Source organism: Spermophilus citellus (genome assembly GCF_964194105.1).
Source record: "Spermophilus citellus genome assembly, chromosome: 6".
Lineage (NCBI taxonomy): Eukaryota > Metazoa > Chordata > Mammalia > Rodentia > Sciuridae > Spermophilus > Spermophilus citellus.
Genome location: NC_138187.1, coordinates 100,214,296 through 100,233,386, shown reverse-complemented (window position 1 = coordinate 100,233,386; position 19,091 = coordinate 100,214,296). Strand labels below are relative to the sequence as shown.

Sequence of the window (19,091 nt, the reverse complement as noted above, 5' to 3'; positions counted from 1 at the left end):
AGGCCAGGCCGGGTTCATGATGGACAGGGACTGTATTCGCCATGGACTGAATACTTCATAAACTGCGGTCCCGGGTGACTTCCTTACTAGTGTTAAGTCCCGGCTGGGGGCCGCCGTGCTCTCGAACAGGGAGTCACTCCCCCAGGTGGCTGCGCGACCCGTCCTCGGCCCCGGGCAGGCGGGCGTCCCGCCTCCACCGCGGTCGGCCCCACAGCGCCGGTCTCCGCCCCTGGAGACGCGGGTCACACCTCGGCAGGCCGGACTCCGGCGTTCCACGGCCACGGGGTTGCCGCTGCAGCGTGCGTGCTGCGCGGGACGGGCGCCCGCACACCCTGGCGTCCGGCCCGACCCCGCGTTTCAGGGGACCTGACGATATAAGCCGGCTCCGCCCTCCTGCCCAGGCCCGCGCGACGGGCGGCCCGGTCTCGCGAGACTTCCTGCCGGCCTTCCCGCTTCTCGCGAGAGCGCGCGCCCGCGGCTTCCGGCGGGGGGCGGTGGCACAGCGGGCAACGGCGATGGCGGCCGAGCGGCTTTTCTCGCTGGAGCTGCTGGTGGACTGGGTGCGCCTGGAGGCCTCGCCACCGCCCGATCCCGCCGTGGCCTTCCGCCTGCTGGACTTCCCGCCGCTGCTGGTGCGCGCACCCACCACGCCCGCTCCGGCACCCGGCGGCGCGCTGGGCTTCGGGCGCGGCAAGGCCTGCGTGTTCCGCCTGCGCCCCGCCGCCCTGCGCCGCCCGCGACTGCGCGCCGCGCTGCTGCAGCTGCCCGCCTCTCCCGGCCCGCCCGCGCCGCGGATGCTGGGCGCCTGCGACGTCCCGCTGCCCGCCGCTCGCGGGCCCGGCAGCCGCGGCACGTTTGCCCTGCTGGACCCGGAGGGCGAGCGCGTCGGGGACCTGGCGCTCTTCTGCCGCCTGACGGAGCTGGACGGCTGCGCCCGGGACCCCACCCCGGCCCCCGGACCTCAGAATCCCGCCCCTGCCGACCTGGACCCCGACCTCGGCGCCCCGGACCCCGGACCGCAGGATCCCGCCCCCCAGGACCCCCACCTCGGCGCCCCGGACCCAGACCCCCAGGATCTCGCCGACCTGGACCCAGACCTCGGCGCCCCGGACCCCGCGGCCCGCCCATCCCGTACGGTCTCCGCGGAGATGGGCAGGCCTGGCTCTGTGGAGGCTTCGGGCAGCAGTGCCAGCGCCTCCACCGAGGAAGACGCAGAGTTGGACCTAGAAACCAACACCTTTTGCCCTCCTCCTCTGTATTACACTCACTTGACCCAAGAAAGGGCAGTTCCTGCAGGCGTCAAAATCACCATTGAGCCCCAAAGGGACGTACCCGAGGAGCTAGGTGATGCCTTGCCTCAAAAAGTACTTGTAAACCCTCCAACACATCTGAGTCCTCCTGAAGGTACAGATTCTGCAACACAGGAGACTCTTCCCGTGCTTTTGAGTCCACCAGGGAGTCAGGATGTAGGAGCAATTAATCAAACTACATATCACCCTCAAACTGAACAAAATACAATTAATACAATAAGGCAGCTTCCTCTGCTAAATGCTTTGTTAATTGAGTTGTCGTTGTTATACAACCAACCCGTGGCAAGCCCAACTCATGTACATCCGCACTTAGCCTGGTTGTATAGAACCGAGGATAAGGTACCAGAATCTTGCACCAAATCCACATGTCAACCTGAATATAAGAAGGATAAGCTTTCAGTGGAGGGCCACGAAAAGTCAGCGAGCCTTCAGTGTAAAAAGAACCAAGTTGAAAACCTTAAGAAAGGTAAATATTTTGAGAACAATGGCAACCACCAAAAAAGAGTTACAAGGGGAAAGCTACTTTATGGCTTAACAAATACACTCAGACTACGTTTAAAGCAAACAAATCCTGACATGTTGGTAATACATGAAAAAAGAGAAGAGTATAGAAAAATGCAAGCACAAATGTTGGGTACAAGTACAAAATTCAGAATTCCATCCTCTAAAGTATTAAGCTTTGCAGAACAAAATCAGAAGCCACATCAGCTACCTAGAGACAAGTATTTAGATTCAGATGCATCTTCTGAAAATAGTGATACCTCAAGGCAAATTGGTGAAGTCTTTGATGAAACCAGTACAACTAAAGAAACTAAACTAAAATGTGCAACTGGAAAAAAGACAGTTGATTGTGGGGAAAACAGAACCAGCACATTGGGAAGAATCTCGAGTCCTGCAGATTTTATTATTCCAGAAAGATTGACTCATACAAGTATTTTGGGAGGAAAACTGGAAACCAGAGTACAAAGTCCATGTGCTTTCCAACAACATGCTATGGCTGGCAGAATTGTAGATAAAGAAATAGATAATTGGCAGGTCAGAAACACAGATAATAACATTCCTGCTGAAATGAATGAAAATAGTTCCCATGAAAGCGTCTCAGAGCTGAAGTATTCAGATGACTTCACCAGCCCTTGCTATTCAGAAGACTTCTACAGCACTGAGGAGACCAGCAGGAGCTTACAGAGTCATGCTAATAGTCCACGGGCAGAAATTTCACCTAGGAGGAAGTCTAGTGGACCAATACCACCCCTAGGAAAAAGTAGCAGTGAGAAGAGTTCTATTCTTAGCCCACCTTTTTCAGCTGGATCACCAATACTCTCACAAAAAAGATGTCATCTTTCAAAGACTCGGGATGAAAGTGTGGAAAAAGCATCTAGTAACTCCACCAGTAATTTATCTTCATCCCACTGGACTAAGGAAAAAGAAAGCCAGATAGACCAAAACAGTAGGCATAACACTAAGGATAAAAAAAGATGTCAAGACTTCTCTATGAAACTTAAAGCAGAAACTGATGGCAAATGGTCAGAAAAAAGCCAGTCACCACGGACATCTCAAGTGAGTTCTTACCTGCCCTCTAATTTGTCAGAACTAGAACTCAATGTTCTGGATGGCAGTACTTCAGATCATTTTGAAGATGATGATGACATTGGTTCACTAAGAATTTCAAAGCAATATAAAGATATCTGTGAGTTAGTAATAAACAAACTTCCAGGATATACGGTGTAAAAATGTGCTTTAAAAAAATTTTTTTATGTGTATTGTTAAAAATTTTAATACCTTCACATTATTTTAGTGCATAAATTATGTGAATATTTCTTTTTAAGAAAAGTAAATGTCATTCCTTTGATGCTTAACTAATATTTACCTTAATCTGATAATATTGATCATGAGATCACCTCATAACTTAGGTAAGATTTCTTTATAAGTTATTTAAAAATAAGAGTATATCTTTCTGATCTTTTGAAGTATCCTAAAATATGGAACATTCAAAGCTGACTTCATTGAAAAAAAAAGTTAATAAGAATAGCTGCAGATTTTTATGGGAATAAGTTATTTAACAAACAAGATATGATTCCTGCTCTTGCAGGAGTTTATAGCACATGTACATATATTTGTGTGTGGGTGTGTTTGCATATACAGTGTTCTATACCTTTGTTTACCCACAATCTGTGTGACTACTTGATTAATGTTTGTCTTCCACTAGGCTAAAGTGCTCTGATGAGAAGGACTCTGTCTGTTTTTAGCACCCAGCACAGTCCCTGGCATGTAATTGGGATGCAATAAAAACATTTGTTAAACAAAATAAATGATTGCCTGGCATGTAAAATATCTAATGTGAGGTTAGCCTTAAATAGTAATAACAAGCAGAAACCCTGAAAAGACAGTTGTGAAACCCTTATCAAGACCTGTTTGACTAATATTTTTGTTTTGCTGCATGTAAACAGCCTTCAGATGTTCTCTGAAGCATCTGGAGAGGGGAGTTAAAAAAAAAGAAAAAGTGTCTTCCTGTGTGGTTTCTTGAATAGGAGTTCAGTTTATTGCTTGTCACTTCAGGTTCAGTGATTATTTTTAATGTGTGAAAGCTTGTTTTCAAGTCTAGTGATAATTTATAATCCATTGATTTTATACTTTGGCTTTATTCTGTGTTCAGATATTTGCATATATTTTCTTCTGAGTTATACTTTAATTTTTTGGTTTTGGACATGTGAAGTTCCTAATTTTCCTTTATTTACAAATAATTAATTATATGGTATTATCTCCTGAATGATGGTAATAGTAGATGACACTTAGATAGAAGGTAAGAAGAGAAGAGGATGTTCTATGTGGGGGATCAGCACAAATAGAAGAATGATGGACATGAGCATGAAATTCATGGGAGATGGAGACTCTTACCTTGATTAGAATAATAGTTTCTGCTAAGAGTGATAATTGAGTAATCCTTTTTACTTTGCATGCTCAAGGTTCCCAGCACCAGAGTAAACTTTCAAAGGCAGGAATTGGGCTTGTGGTTATTTTGAGTCTTCCTTCATCTGTAGTGATAGCCATGGCTAATCATCAGGTAGAATTATTGGTGGCTTGTTGAGATTTCTAGACTCTTTATCCCTAGTCATCCAGTCTTATAGGTGAGTTTCAGATCCTTATTTGTTCTAATTAGATTAAAATACATGGAGAGTTGTGCAGAATGACAATATGTGAGCCGAGATTTGCAGAATCTTCTAATTTTTAATGTAAATACAAAGAAAACTGACTTGATCAAGACCAAGGTATTCTTCCTCACTTTCTCTAGGAGTCTTGTCATACCAAGCAGAAACTGACTTCAGGATGGTTATCAGGAGGTTGGAGTGCTGACCCTTCATGCATTTTCCTGTCTTCCAAAGAGTTCCTAGGTTCATTACACTTAAAAAGAAAATCATTTAGGAAAGGTTAGAAAATTTGGATAAGAGCTTTTGTTTCAAAATGTGTACTAAGGAAAGGTTATGGTCCTTTCCTTCCAAAATTCCACTAAAAAGAAAGTGTAAAAATAGCAACCCAAAATTCACATAAAATGCCAGTAATGAACTATACAATTTGAGGAACTTTTGGAAGATCAAAGCAGATGGGACTAAGTTGATGAAAAATTGGGTTAGAAATCCACACTTCAGCATAGACATGAGGGTGGAGCTCATGGAAACAAAAGAACCAGCAGGAAGAAGTCTGGAGAAGGTCACACAGCAGAGCCACCAAGTTGGCAGCAGAAGGAGGCTTTCCAGTTATTAAGCTAAGTCGGGCATGGCATTGTGCAGGTGTCAATCTAATGGGGACTCAGGAAGAAAAGGAGCCCCGAGCCAGGGCATACGTGAAGACCGAGTTTTCTAAAATAGGAGAAGGCAGTGTACTCGTGTAGGGAAGCACAGTTGTCCTGCACACCTAGGTAAGGGCCTCCCATAGGCTCTTCGTTTGTATGTATTTCATGTCTTTCCCTGATAGTACACAAAAACATTTTCTTTCCTTTAAGTGCTTCTGGGATGTGGGTGGGACCAGGGAAGAGCTGTCCTAATCCATCAAAATAAAGCAGTGAGAAGCTTGCCGAATGAGGTGGGGGCTATGGAACTTGGCTTTCCGATCAGATACTGAGTAATAAAACACTTGGCAGCAGGACTCCGTGAAAACTTTAGGAGAGAGAATGTGCTTGTCCCAGAACAGGACAGCGCAGGTTAGACAAGCTTCCAGCTCCTGAGTAATAGTAAGAAGACAGCTAAAGGTTCATGTTGGAAAGAAAGCATGGGCTGGAGCAGGCCCACAAATTAGGAGCTGGTCATGATCAGCTGGAATATTGTATGTGACTTTCATTTCCTTTTTGTTTTCCTCTTGGTTTTAATTTAGTTCTTTTTGAAGGATCTTGTTCAGCTCTAAGAGCAGTGGGAAATGGATTTGTTCATAGCTCATAACTGGAGCTGAAATCCTAAAGGAGGAGCCACAAACTCCCAGTCTACATATCCAAATACCGAGAAAAAAGATAGAAGGACTCTTAGAAGCCCTTCCTTTCTACCCAGAGATTTCTCCTTCAGCTGTCTACTGAAATCCTCAAAGGGCTTTGCACTTTCTTTTATTGAGGGAAGCTGTTCAATTATTGTCTCACACCCATCAACTGCCTCTCAGAACCTGTGATTTCAGTATCGGCTCTGGAGTGAATTGGGGCTCATTTCTGAACTCGGGATGACAAAACAATAGATTGCCATAGATGCAGAGAAGCCTGCTGTCACAGCGTTCTGGAAATTATTGCTTGCGTATTCAGAATCTGTAAGATGGTCTGCAGGTCTTTGGAACAGCATCTGTTAGTCTGTTCGTCCAACCTGAGACCGTCCTGAGTGTGCACATGTGCTGCTTGTTACGAAGCAGCCCTGTTCCCAGTGGTGCCTTCAGCTCAGGAGGGCCGACTTGAGTTTCCAGGTGAACCCTCCTCTCATTCCAGTGCTGCTCGTCTGCATGTCTGATTTCTTGGTGTTCTCTTCCACCCTTCCTGACCACCTCGTGTGTTCTACTGTCCACCTCTAAGAACTAGTGTAAGAGGTTCTTACTCAAATTATGGCCTTGCTCCTTATTGAAAACAAGGGTGCTAAAAAGGTCACTGGACCTCATTTTATGTTGTCATTACTTTGGCACTAATGTCCCCTTACCTGGAAGAGCACTTTCCAGCACACAAGGCCTTTCATGACCTCACATAGTCCTTACAAAAGTGCTTCGAGCTGAGTAGCCATGTAGATGAGGAAACTGAGGCTATTTCCGTATCATTACCTTTCTCACGTTCACAGAGAAACCGAGAGGTTCTTGGCATAACTCCCAGAAGATGCATGTTCCTTCAACACTTATGTAATTTCTAGAAGCAGGGTGGACAGCAATAGTCTATAAACATATAAAATTCCAATTTTATGCTAATTTCCTGAGGTAAGAACCTTCATCATGAAATCCGTCGTCTTGGCTGATTTCTGTGTAGAAAACATTGCTGTTGGCTGTTTGCTTGGCATTGCACAGGGGTCTCCAGAGCTCGTTCCTCTTTTTGACTGAACTTTATGCCTCTTGGCCAGCAATTTCCATTTCCCCTCATCAACCCTGAGAACCTGCCCTACTCCAATCATACCCATTCCACCATTTATATACCTCACGTTGTGGCACCTGCAGTGTCTTTCTGTGACCCCAAATGCACCTCTGTTGTGTGTTGCAGAGTGCCTTCTTTCTAAAAGGTGCGTAGTATTCCATTGTATGCTGTCACATTCTCTCTGTCCACTCATATGGCAGGGACGTGTAGACTGTTTACCTGGCTATTGTGCTATTGTGCTGCCGTGAGAAAGAAGCTTTAGTATCTCCACCAAATCCTGGTTTCAGTTCTTGTGGATAAACACCCAGAGTGGCCCTCCCTTTTATTTTTGTGTCTTTTACTTTTATCTTCTAAACTAATCAGTTGTTTTTACTGAACCAATTGTATGTTTTCCTGCATCATAAAGAAGCCTCCAAGCCAGGTACAGTGGTGTGTACCTGTCGTCCCAGAGACTCCAGAGACTGAGGCAGGGGCATTGCAAGTTCAGGGCCAACCTGGGCAACTTAGACCCTGACTCAAATTTTTAAAAATAATAATAATAAATAAAAAGACGAGGGATGTGGCTCAGGGATAGAGTGCCCCTGGGTTCAATCCAAAGTGCTGGGGGGCAGGGGGAACATCCATCTTCCTGCAGAGAATATATACTACAATGAACCTAAGTGTAGGATTAAAAATGAGCTTAAATTGCTGGGTAGTTGGATGGTTATTAGAAACAAAAATGCAAGCTAGAAAATGCACATCACATATTTCAGCTTTCCCATTTCATAAATAAAGTACATCCAGGAAAAGGGAGGTTCTTAGTCTTTCCCCTCACTTTAAGGTTCTTGCCATTGGAAAACACCATTTCATGTGTCAAATGGTGTTCTAGTCAGCTTTTTTCCAGCACAATTGTAGAGGTGGAAAAGTTTATTTGAGGGCTCATGGTTTCAAAGTTCTTTGTCCATAGAAGTCCAGCACCATTCCTTGGAGCTCGAGGTGAGGCTGAACATCATGGTGGAAGAATGTGGCAGAGGGAAGCAGCTCACATCATGGTGACCAGCAAAGAGAGAGAGAACTCCATTATCCAGATACAAATATATACCCAAAGCCATCCCCCCAATGCCCCCTCCTCCAGCCATACCCTACCACCTCATTTACCACCCAGTTAACCCTATCAGGTGAATAGTTCACTGATTGGGTTAAGACAACCCAATCACTTCTCTTCTGAACCTTCTGGCATTGTCTCACATGTCAGTTTTTTGGGGACACCTCACATCCAAACTATAACAAACGGGGATATAGCAGACCCAGATTGTGTGTTTGGCAGACATTCTGCACCATTTACATGGAAAACACTAACTGAAAGTTAACCTATGTAGAGATGTGGGAATTCATCCTGTTCCCTGAAAGGCATCCTGTTTGGACTAGGGTTACACAGACCTGTTGATGCTGGCTCCCTCCAAACGCCTCCTACAACCTCAGTTTTCCGTGTCTGTGAAGTGGAGAAACAGTAGAACTCAACAGATTAACAGGATTAAGTGAGGTAGGATTATAGGTGGGATGAGCATATCCCTGGTCCCTGTCAAAATAAACCAGCTCTCCTCACTTCTCCAGATCCCTGGCTGACACATAGTGAAGCCTGTGAGACCCAAGTGAGCCCCATCTGGACCCCTGTCCACACAGGACTGCTGAGAGACTGTTAGGAAGAGTTGCAGCCGATTTGTCATGCACAAGGCACAGGAGTGATGTGGGGTTTACTCAGAAGCTCGCCTTCTCAAGGTGGAGGGCCTGGAGACACGCAGAAGCTCTACATGTGGAGCGAGGGTCCTACTGCATGTTCTGCTTTCCAAGTGTTCTTTGGGGTCTTTAAGGTCCATGCCTACCAGAGAGCGCTGAGTATCTGAAGACATTAGCGTGTCTCATGATTTTGAACATCTAACAAGAAGGGGCTGTGAGCCTGATCTTGCTTCTCTCTGAAGTCTACTTACACCTGTACAATTTACCTTTCTTTTGTTGTTCTCTATCCAGTCACAGAAAGATTTCAGATTCTCCTCCTCTTCTTCTTCTCCTTCTCCTTCTCCTCTACCTCCTCCTCTTTCCTCTTCCTCTTCCTTTTCCTCTTCCTCTCCTTCTCCTCCTCCTTTTCTTGGCCTCACTAAGTGGCTGAGGCTGGCCTTGAACTTGTTATCCTCCTGCCTCAGCCTCCCAAGCTGCTGGAATTACAGGTGTGTGCACCATGCCAGGATTTTCAGATTCTTAAGGTTGATGAATATGATTCTTCTTGTATTTACACAACCAAGAATAACTTTTGTAGTTTGTAGGACGAGTAAAAGAGTTTTTTTTTTTTTCCTGAAGAGTTTTCTGTGTCTCCTTATGTTTATCCCTATGGGAAAAGAGTGGGCATCACTGACCTAACATAAATCAATGAACCCTGCTTCTCCTGGGCACCTCTAAAAATGTGTGTTCTTTCCCCAGTCACCTGCAAGGAGCCTACCACAGTACTTTCCACAAAGTGTGTTGTCTTAATTCATTTGTGCTACTGTAACAAAAAGCCACAAACTGGGTAATGTATAAGGAAGGGAAGTTTGTTTCTCAAAGACCTGGAGGCTGCCCCAGGTGCCTGCAGGCTCAACCTCTGGTGATGATCCACTTCCAAGTTAGCACCCTTGTGTCATGCACGTCCTCCAAAGAGGAAGAACATGTGTCCTCATGGCAGAAGGGAACCAGGCAAGAGAGGCACACCCCTCACAGGCCCCTCTATAAGGCCACCCGCTCTGATTCTAAGGGTGGAGCCCTCATGATAGTCACCTCCCCGGGCCACACCACCTCGTGGGTCTTTGTGGTAGAACTTGTTGCTCAGATTGTTTGTGGATCTGATTTTATTGATTAAACCTGCCACACAGACCATTGTTTCCTAGTCTTAATGTTTTAGAGTACTTTACAGCTGTCATTAAATGTATAATATTCAACATTTTTTCCATCCAAGTTTGAAAAGCAAAGGTGTCGTTGGGGCTGTGTTCCAGCTCCCTGATGGCAGGTACGCGCAGGCGGTCCTCGCCCGACCCTCCGACCACTCCAGGTGCCACCCACTCCTCGTGCTTTCTCAGCTTTGCGCTCTTCTGGTTTTCTCCAGAACCATCTTCTCCAGGCTCCCTGGCTTTTCCTCTGTGTCCAGACCCTGCCCTCCCCGCTTTCACCGCTGTCCTGTGACTGCTCACACAACCCCGTCAGCCCATCTCCCACTAACTGGAAAACAACTTGGGGACAAGTTTAATGTCCAGCATAACCCTCTTTCAAGGTGCAGACTCATCTACCCGAAATACCAGTTGTACATCATGAACATCTAAAGTCAGAGCGCCACTGTGGCTCTTGACTCCTACCCGCACAACCCCCCTCTCTCAGCTTCCTGAGCCGAGGGCTCTCCCTTTGCACCCCCTAGTCACCTTCACCTGTCTCCACCTCCTCTGGCTTGGGGACAATCTCTGTGGATGGCTCCAATAGCCAACTGTGGGTTTCAGCTTCTGCTTCGCTGGTGGAAGGCACTGGCAGGAGGTTGGAGGGCAGGAGGAGAGGGCAGTGGGCATGAGTCCCTGGCTCCCTCCTGCTGCCAGCCTTGGGTAGGTCGTGCCTACACTCCTACAGAAGAAATTGTATCTTCGTGGGACAGTCTTTTATAGCTGTGGTCACAACTACAGTGCTTGGCTCTAGGAACCGACCACCCCTTACCCCTTAGCCCTAGGATGCTGGTCCTGCTGTCCTGTGCTGTCCCCAGCTGGTCTTCCTAACTCTGCCTGCCCCCTCACTGAGTTCCCTCCTCAGCCTATTGGAGTGCACCATCTTGTCAAGTTCTTGACTAACGCGTCTTCCCGGGCCCAGCGCCAGCACTAGTCTGCTTGCTCAGGCAGAGGATGAGCAGCACCCTCTCTCTGTCCCCTCCACATCCTGTCCACCCTGTTGACACCACCTTCTACGTCAAAATAACGCTGCTTGTCTCCTTGCCCTCCTGGCCCTTACTGGTCTCAGCTTGTTCAGCCCACTCACTGCATAGCTAAGTAATCACTTAAAAATACAAATCAGGGGGCTGGAGATGTGGCTCAAGCTGTAGCGCACTCGCCTGGCATGCACGGGGCGCTGGGTTCTATCCTCAGCACCACATACAAACAAAGATGTTGTGTCCGCCGAAAACTAAAAAATAAATATTAAAAAATTCTCTCTCTCTCATTAAAAATAAATAAAATACAAATCAGGCCACATTCTTTCATTAGTGGCTTTTAAAGAAAAATCCAAATTCCTTTCCACAGGACCACAAGGCCCTGCGTGTGGGACCTCCCCAGGAACATTCCACACCTCACTCCAGCCAGTGCTACAGGCACGCCAGGCTCCCTGCTGTTGCTTCCACACCTCAGGACATTTGCTCATGCTGTCCCTGCAACACCCCCTATGGGGCGCACTGGCTACTCTGCTTTTCCATGTTCCTTCTTGTCATCTCTTCAGAGAGGCCTTAGAACAGTCTTATCAAATGAGGTTTCTTCGTCCCACCTTCCCCCACCCCTGTCATTGCACCTGGTCAACTCCTAAAGTCTCCTACCACATATAATTATGCACATCAATAGTTTTTATGCTTGTTTAAAAAAAAATCCTCCCTTATTTATTTTTTGTCTTTTTCACTAGTCTGTAAGTCTCTGATGGCAAGGATGGTCTTGCCCCCACTGTCTAACAAGTCATAACACAGTTCCTGATGTTGGCATATATCGGCATGCGATTGCTTACATTCTATAAACATTTGTTCAATGCACAGAGGCTTAAATATTCAAGTGAGGGAGAAACAAGCACTAGTGCTTCCTTAGAAGGTTCACAAGAAATGGCAATGAAACCGAGGAGAAGATTTTATGTAGGTACACACATGTATCTATCCCCCACCCCAGGGAATGCTCAACATTCCAATGTCCTTAGCCTGTTGAGGATCCACAAAAACCACTTAGCTACAGAGGAAGTTTCAATTACACAAGGGAGATTAAAGCCACAGCACTTGGGAATAATTACCACGATGTTTTCCATTATACATGCTCAAGAAGAAGAAAAGAAAAAAGAAAGATCGGTATGAAAACCCAATGGAAAAACATTTCAAACACTAATCAAATGACTATTACAATCCTAGGAAAATTATTTCAATGTCTCAGATCTTTGGTCTGAGGCCTGAAGACTAATCCTAGAATGATGTGGTTAAAACTCAAGAATTCCAAAAGCTCTGCTTGAGCGGGAAGGTTTCCAGTGCTCTGCTCTGGCCAGAACCATCCAGTGAAGGGATGGCACGTGCTTCCTGCCTGAGGTGCATCTGCACTCTGACAACCCCCCGACCACTAGCATTCTGCGTCTCCAGTTGTTCTTCAGGTATCTGGTTTATTCCTCACTGCTGTGTGGTAACTTTTATGGCTAGGGATGTGTTTTAAGCTTCGCTTCCTGGTCTAGACAATCTTCTATAGAGGGCTGTGGTAAGCATCTACGAATCTTGCTACCCAAAATCTATTGTCTTTGGAAAAACAGTTCATTCCGATTTTCCTCTCAGGAAGACTCTCAGGCCCTACTTCTCCAGCTCTGCAACTCTGGTGCTCCTAATCCTCCCACTTCTCATTTGAAACAGCACCTCCTCCTCTCCCAGCCAACGGCACTCAATGGGCACTTGCTCTCATTTGAGTAGCTGCCACGCGGCTGCCCTGGGGAAAGCCTCCTGCCGAAGGGATCTGAGCATCTGTCTGCCTGGAGCAGGACCAGAACTCGGAGAACAAGGACCCTTGGCCCCCGGCCACAGTTGGGTCTGGGCCACACATCCAAAAAGGGTTAGTTCCTAGACTGGTCAATTACATTAACAAGAAATTCACTTTTTAAATATAAAGACTATTTTGGATTGGGGGTCTCTCAATGGAATTTTTGAATACAGTAAGCACTTGATTTCCACCATTTGGGCAGTTGTGTTGAAGCCCCCTGAAAGAGCAGGAAGACTCAATGTTAGAGTCTGTGAACAAGTCAGGATGGCGCCTGGCATTTTGCCAGAGGGAGTGGTTTATGAAGTAACGCCAGCGAGCCATTAAGTGTGGAGATTCCTTATTGGTTGACTGCTGTATCTAGTTTATGTTAATTAGATAAGCTTTGTGGAATGTATATATACCCCTCCTGTTCTACAATAAACGGCTCCCACTCCCGCTGTATCAATCTACACAAGTTCCTCGTCACCCCCCGGTTATTTTGCTGCAGCAGGACAGCAGTAGCTCCCTTGATTGGAATGGGTGGGAACAGAAATCCCTGCCGGAACGAAGCTTCCTAAATGCTTCAGGGCCAAGCAATTCTGTTCAAAAGACCAAAACTTGTTTATTAATTATTATTGTTTCCAGACCATTCCTGCTGTTTCCCTCTGACCTTCTGAAAAACAAGTTTGTACTGATTTAAAATTAGAATGCATTTATTTATTCTGAAGAAAACATTTCTTTGTTTTTGTCAACAGCTGTAACTGCATCCAAACAGGCCAATTTAGTTTAATCCTTTTCCTAATTAAGGAATTTAAAACTATTTAAAAGATATAATACACTTCTCAGAATTTAAATGTGACTGTGGCAGGAGGATAGCAAGTTCAAGGCTAGCCTCACCATTTAACCAGGCCCTACGCAACTTAGTGAGACCCTGTCCCAAAATAAAAAATCAAAAGGGCTGATGATGTGGCTCAGTGGCTGAGCACCCCTGGGTTCAATCCCTGGTACCAAAAAAAAAAAAAAAAGGCGACAATACTTTTGCTTAAAATTAAATGATTCTGCTGTGTAAATGGAAACCACTCTCTGTATGTTCATTTAACAATAAGAAGAATGTGGAAGTCTTTCCATGTTAAAATATGTAAATATCATCACTTTCAACGACTGACTGTATTCCATATGTACCCCGATGTTTTTTTTTAAGAGCTCATCACTACATGAAGGACATTCAGATCCATCCTCTAATGTGAGCGTGTATTAAAACGTGGCTAATAATCCTGACATTTCTATCACTCTTACGAATACAGGCCAAGAAGGGGGGGGGGCGGCTTGTAGGTTGAACCATGGTGCCGCTCACCCAACAGCCTTCCAAAACCTGAGCTTCAGCTCTGCATGGAATCCGGCGCTGGTGGAGGTAGAGGAGAACCCTTGCCTATGCGCCCACCTGGTAGGTGGAAATGGCCCTGTCTCATAGCTTCTGTTTGAATTTCTTTGATAACTAATGGATGGAACTTGTTTTTATGGGCAAACGATCAGTTTTTGTTCCTGTAAGAAACTACCTAGAAAAGGGGCTTGAGATGCCAGGCACCAGCTGGGCGGCTGGGGTGCTGGTGGGCTCTCTGCAGGTGGCTGGGTGTCTCTGCCTCGGGGGCTCTCTACGTGCACCGGCACTACGCAGGGAAGCCCACACGGTTCCCAGGAGAGGCAAGTTCCCAGAGAAGGAGCAGAACGTGCGGAGCCTCCGGACCCCCAGGAGGCCTCCTGTCTACCTGCTATTTGACCCAGTGGGTCCTGGACCAGCTGAGACCTGTGGCTGGGGAAAGAGCCCCAGCTGGGTGCAGGACGGACGGACTCACCTTGCAAAGGGATGTGAACAGGAGGAAAGAACCACTTGAGCTGTTTCCAAACCATCCAAGCTTTCTCTAGGTCAGTATGTTGTAGCCAGACCTTTCAGCTCTTTAAACACATTCGTAGTTTTGAAGGTATTCAGATTGTTTTCTCAGTGTGATGGGCAGTCCGTGACGGGAAGTCCATGATAGACTTATCTCTCCACCTGTCTCTTGGGTCAGTAAAAGGACTGATTTCATGTCCTGTCGTGTCTGTATCCTTTCCTGTCCACCAGTCTTCACCTCAGGCTGGTCCAAGTACAGGTTTCCCAAGCCATCACCGCAGAGGCTCACTGCCTTTCATCCATGGACGACTTCCTACACCCGCTTCAAGAGCTGGAGTTGCTGTAGACTGCCTTCCTACACCGGGTTCAAGAACTGGGGTTGCTGAAAGAGGGACTTCCAGGTAAGCACGCTTATTGTTTAAGATGCTCACCATTTCCAGCTTCTGATAACAATATACTGCCTGATGGGGAGAGGCTTTCCTGCAGTCAAATTTTCCTGGCATGTTGTCTAGGAAGATTCCTCAAAAAATTTTTTCCTAATGTTTTTCTAGTGCTAAGGTCCTATGGCTGTAGGACTTTTGATTAATTAATTTATCTATTTATTTTCATGGTGTAAGCAATTGAACCCGGGACCTTAAAAGACCTTTATTTTGCAAACATGTCATGCTTAGTAAAGAGTCCTTCAGAATGAAAACAAAACCCAGATACTGACAATACAAATATCCTATTCTGAATATGAGATTCTTCTTACTGAAGGGACCATCAGAGAAGATATATGGTGGCTGGGGACGCAGCTCTGTGGTGGACGCTTGCCTGGCGTGGGTTTGATACCCAGCACCACTATAAAAAGAGTGTAGGGACAGAGATGGTCATATAACCAGGTCATTTTTTTAAAAAATCTATGTCAGTCCTTGGCGGTGTGGGTACATAGCAAGTTTAAGCCAATGCAGCCATCTCCAGACGTGGGAGCTTGTCCCCACCAGCCATGTCTAGTAATCACTCCTTTCTGCAACCTGCACAGAGTGGGGACCCATCCTGATCCTATGAGAGCTGCCATGGTCACCAAGTTCGCCATCCACTGGGAGATGGACAGTTAAGTAGGTGGTTGTGATGTGGACAAGTAGTTTTGTTTTTACACCAAAAGACTCCACGCCAACAAGGACTCCATTTCCTAAACCCAACAGGGTGAATTCCTCCAAGCACCAGGGGAGCTGTCAAATAAAAAGCAAGTCAGCCTCAGGTAAGGAGAGACAGTGTAGGAAAGCCTTATTACAAGGGGAGGGACCGCAGCAACCCTGGCCACGAGGTCTGCTCACATCTCTGAGGGCAGCTCCAGACACCTCCCTCATGGGGAGTCCAGGAGGCACGCACACCTTTTAGAAAATGTTGTAAATTAATCAGCGGTGAAGCTACTTGGGTGGCTTTTACTCGGTACTGAGCCACGGGGGACTTAGGTCTCCCCTGGGGATCGATCCCGGCATTCCCATGTGTAGACTGCCCGAGGCGTGAGATCTCTGCCCTCGCTGTACTAGTGGGACAGGTCTCAAAGCTCCAGAGTTGGGCCTAACCCATTGGGAACTAATAGTCCACCCCCTACCTTATTTGGCAAAGAATATTCCATGGAAACCTTTGAAGTTCCCCCATATAAATAAAGTAAATGAGGGCTCTCGATCTTTCTTTCCAGTATGGAAGCTCCATGAAGAGCCCTCCCGCCCCCATTTTCTAAAACTGCTTCCTGTGTCCTGTGGTTTCTTCGAAGTTGTCTCTTTCTTTATTTTTTTTAATTTTTAATTTTTTTTATTGTTGGTTGTTCAAAACATTACATAGTTCTTAATATATCATATTTCACAGTTTGATTCAAGTGGGTTATGAACTCCCATTTTTACCCCGTATACAGATTGCTGTATCACATCAGTTACACTTCCATTGATTTACATATTGCCATTCTAGTGACTGATGTATAAAGTTGTCTCTTTCTTAGCTTTATTTCACGGCCCGCCTGTTACACGCAGAGGAAATCCAAATTTCTTTGCCTGTAGGGGACATGGGCGAGACCACAGGAAAATATGTCAGGTTAGAAGACAGTCCTTCTCTTTATTTAGCTTTGGAGGGTGAGTTAGAGTGTGAGATGTGACTTCCCTTGGGTGGCATGTATCTGCTTTGCGACCTCGGTGCCCTCTAGAACCTGGAAGGTCCCAGCGTTTGGGAGGCTTCCTTGTGTCCCAACGTTGCAACCTTTCTTCTGTGTCAGAGGAACATTGTCATAATGTTGGGAAATCCTGGCCAGGTCGCAGTGAACCATCTGGAACAAAGGGCAGCATGACCTTCTAGCTTGCCTAATAGTTTGAAAATCCATTTTGAGAAGCTCAATGCAAAAATGACCTTGCTCCAATGTCTTTTCTGTACTGTGGGTTTTAAATACATACCTTTTGAGAAGGCAGTAAATTTCCTTGAATTTCATCTTCAACAGTAAAAAGTAACAGCTCAGGTCCATTGCCTCCTGCTCCTAGATGCTGCTAATATGAAAGAACCCGAATCCCATACGCCTGTTCCGAGAGCTGCAGGAGCAGGTGCGTCGGCATCCTGTACAGCAGCAGTTAGCCACTGAGGACTCGCTGTGCTGCTTGGAAGCTTTGCTGGAATTCTAATCTCTTTCTTTTACTCTTAGCTTGTGAAATAGAAGGTTAGGTTTTGCTCAGCTGGTCGACTCCCTAGGTGCAGGTATTTGGCAACTACAAACTACAAATTAGGTTAGGTATGCAGAGCAGAAAATTTCTAGTTTATAAATAAAAGCAATTTATTTTAACCCAATAGGAAAACAAACAAAAACACTAGTAAATGAAACAAATAAGAATGTATAAACTATGGGGCTGGGTTGTGGCTCAGCAGTAAAGCGCTCACCTTCCACATGCGAGATGCTAGGTTCAATCCTCAGCACCACCTAAAAATAAATAAAATAAAGTTATTTTTGTTATACAACTAAAAAAATATTTTTTAAAAAAGAACATAAAATATCATTCCATAAGACCAAAGCTGATGAATCAGTTTAGTTCCCAGTCTAAACCTGGGAGGGAAGAGTGGAGGCAGGTACGAACTTCAAATGGGTCTACCTTTTCCAGTCCTGTGCTCTTCTGTGTGAGGCAGGGCCTCCCTCCATGGTTCTCACAGACGTCCCAGCCCCACGTGCATGTGGACCAGCAGAGCGCAAGACCAGCGCTCTGCTCTGACAGGAGAGAAGTCAGCTGTGCCCTCATCAGCACCAGGTCTCTGAGTGCTCTCCAAGGGCACTTTTGCTGCAGGGGCCAGGTAGTAAGAACGTTCCCCTTTCAAGCCCCTGACTCTGTTCCTTGACTAGTCAACTCCACCACCGCGGTGAAGAGGCAGCCTAGACTGTCTGAAGATGGATGAACACAGCTGGGTACCAGCACGACTTCATTTGCAAAGCAGGTGGTGGGCTGGGCTGGGCCCACAGGCTGCAGTGCAGCTGACCTAGAGATGCCCGGGCTCTGCCTAGGGGCTGGGGGTACTCACTGGGAGGAGCAGAGTACAGCTCTCTGCAGCCAGGAGCTCAGTTCCCAGGGGCTTCTGATCTCTCCTGCCACCCTTGTGCCCTCTGCACGTGTTCTGCTCACGTTGGCTCTGGAGGAACTGGCTGGTGGGGACAAACAAGGCGAGCAAGGACAAGAGGCAGCTCTCAACAAGCCTGTCTGTGATGACATCCTCCTCCAGGAGGAGGGTGGGGCTTTGTCTGGTTTGGGACCCAAATGGGGAAGCCACATTTTATTCTTGGGTCAGTGATCTCAAGCGTGGAGCTGCTCCAAGAGTGTAAGATCCAGCTGCAGCTCATCAGGGACAGTCGCTCATTGACTGTGTCCTGATCTCAGGCTGTCACATTCCTGATGAAACTCCAGTACTTTTTGCACATTATCTAGAGTGTTGCCTAAAATAACTAAATTTTTAAAAATGTGGTTCATGTTTCTTTTGCTTTATTAGAGTGGAGGTTTTGGGGGTTTTGTTTGCTTTTTGTGAACTTCAGCTGTGTATCAGGGAGGCTGCGTGGTCTCTCCTTCTCTTGCTATCTCACCTGCACGAGCACTCCTCCTCTGCCCTTTCATCTGCTTCTCTGCAGAGGACCCTTCTGGGGCCCTGTGATGGTGCTGTGAAGCTTCAGGGTTGCAGGTGCTCTGAAGCTTCTTCTCTCATCGGCCTCAGGAGGGCATTTTTGGCGATGGTTTCTCCCCTCTCTTTTCCTTCTCTCCATCTCATGTCCGAGTGTTTGGTGGCCTCATCTGCTGCCCCTGCTCTGCTCTACTCTACTTGATAATGTTCCAGCTGCCAATAGGGGCCACGCTGCTGTGTGTCCTGGAGCTGCAGAGATGAAAAGGCAGCTCCTGCCTTCAAGGTTCAGGGTGCAGAGTGACGAGGAGGCAGACGCAAGCAAGCCTGACGCTGGGTGCTGTTGTCTGCCTCTGTGAGCTGCAGACACTGTGTCCATCAGCCTTTCATCGCGTGGCAAATACCTGAGAAAAGCAACTTAGAGGAAGGCAATTTGCAGCTCACATTTCGGAGGTTTTAGTTGGTCTGTCCCACTG

At 46.6% G+C, this 19,091-nt stretch overlaps 1 protein-coding gene and 1 long non-coding RNA gene across 3 annotated transcripts; one reads left to right on the top strand and one right to left on the bottom strand.

Moving 5' to 3' along the window:
* Window positions 1-445: 445 nt before the first annotated feature.
* On the top strand, window positions 446-3,801 carry MAP10 (microtubule associated protein 10). The gene has a single exon (XM_081297448.1). It carries the CDS (start codon window positions 516-518, stop codon window positions 3,036-3,038), a length of 2,523 nt encoding a protein of 840 aa, XP_081153574.1. The 5' UTR covers window positions 446-515; the 3' UTR covers window positions 3,039-3,801.
* Window positions 3,802-16,486: 12,685 nt separating this feature from the next.
* Window positions 16,487-18,190, bottom strand: LOC308650836. 2 transcript variants are annotated; one of them, XR_014022421.1, is made up of 4 exons: window positions 18,031-18,190; window positions 17,401-17,440; window positions 16,926-17,015; window positions 16,487-16,801 (listed from the first exon to the last, which is right to left on the bottom strand). It is a non-coding gene; the product is annotated as an uncharacterized lncRNA (long non-coding RNA). The 2 variants fall into 2 exon arrangements; XR_014022422.1 differs by having other exon boundaries at window positions 16,926-17,012.
* Window positions 18,191-19,091: the final 901 nt, after the last annotated feature.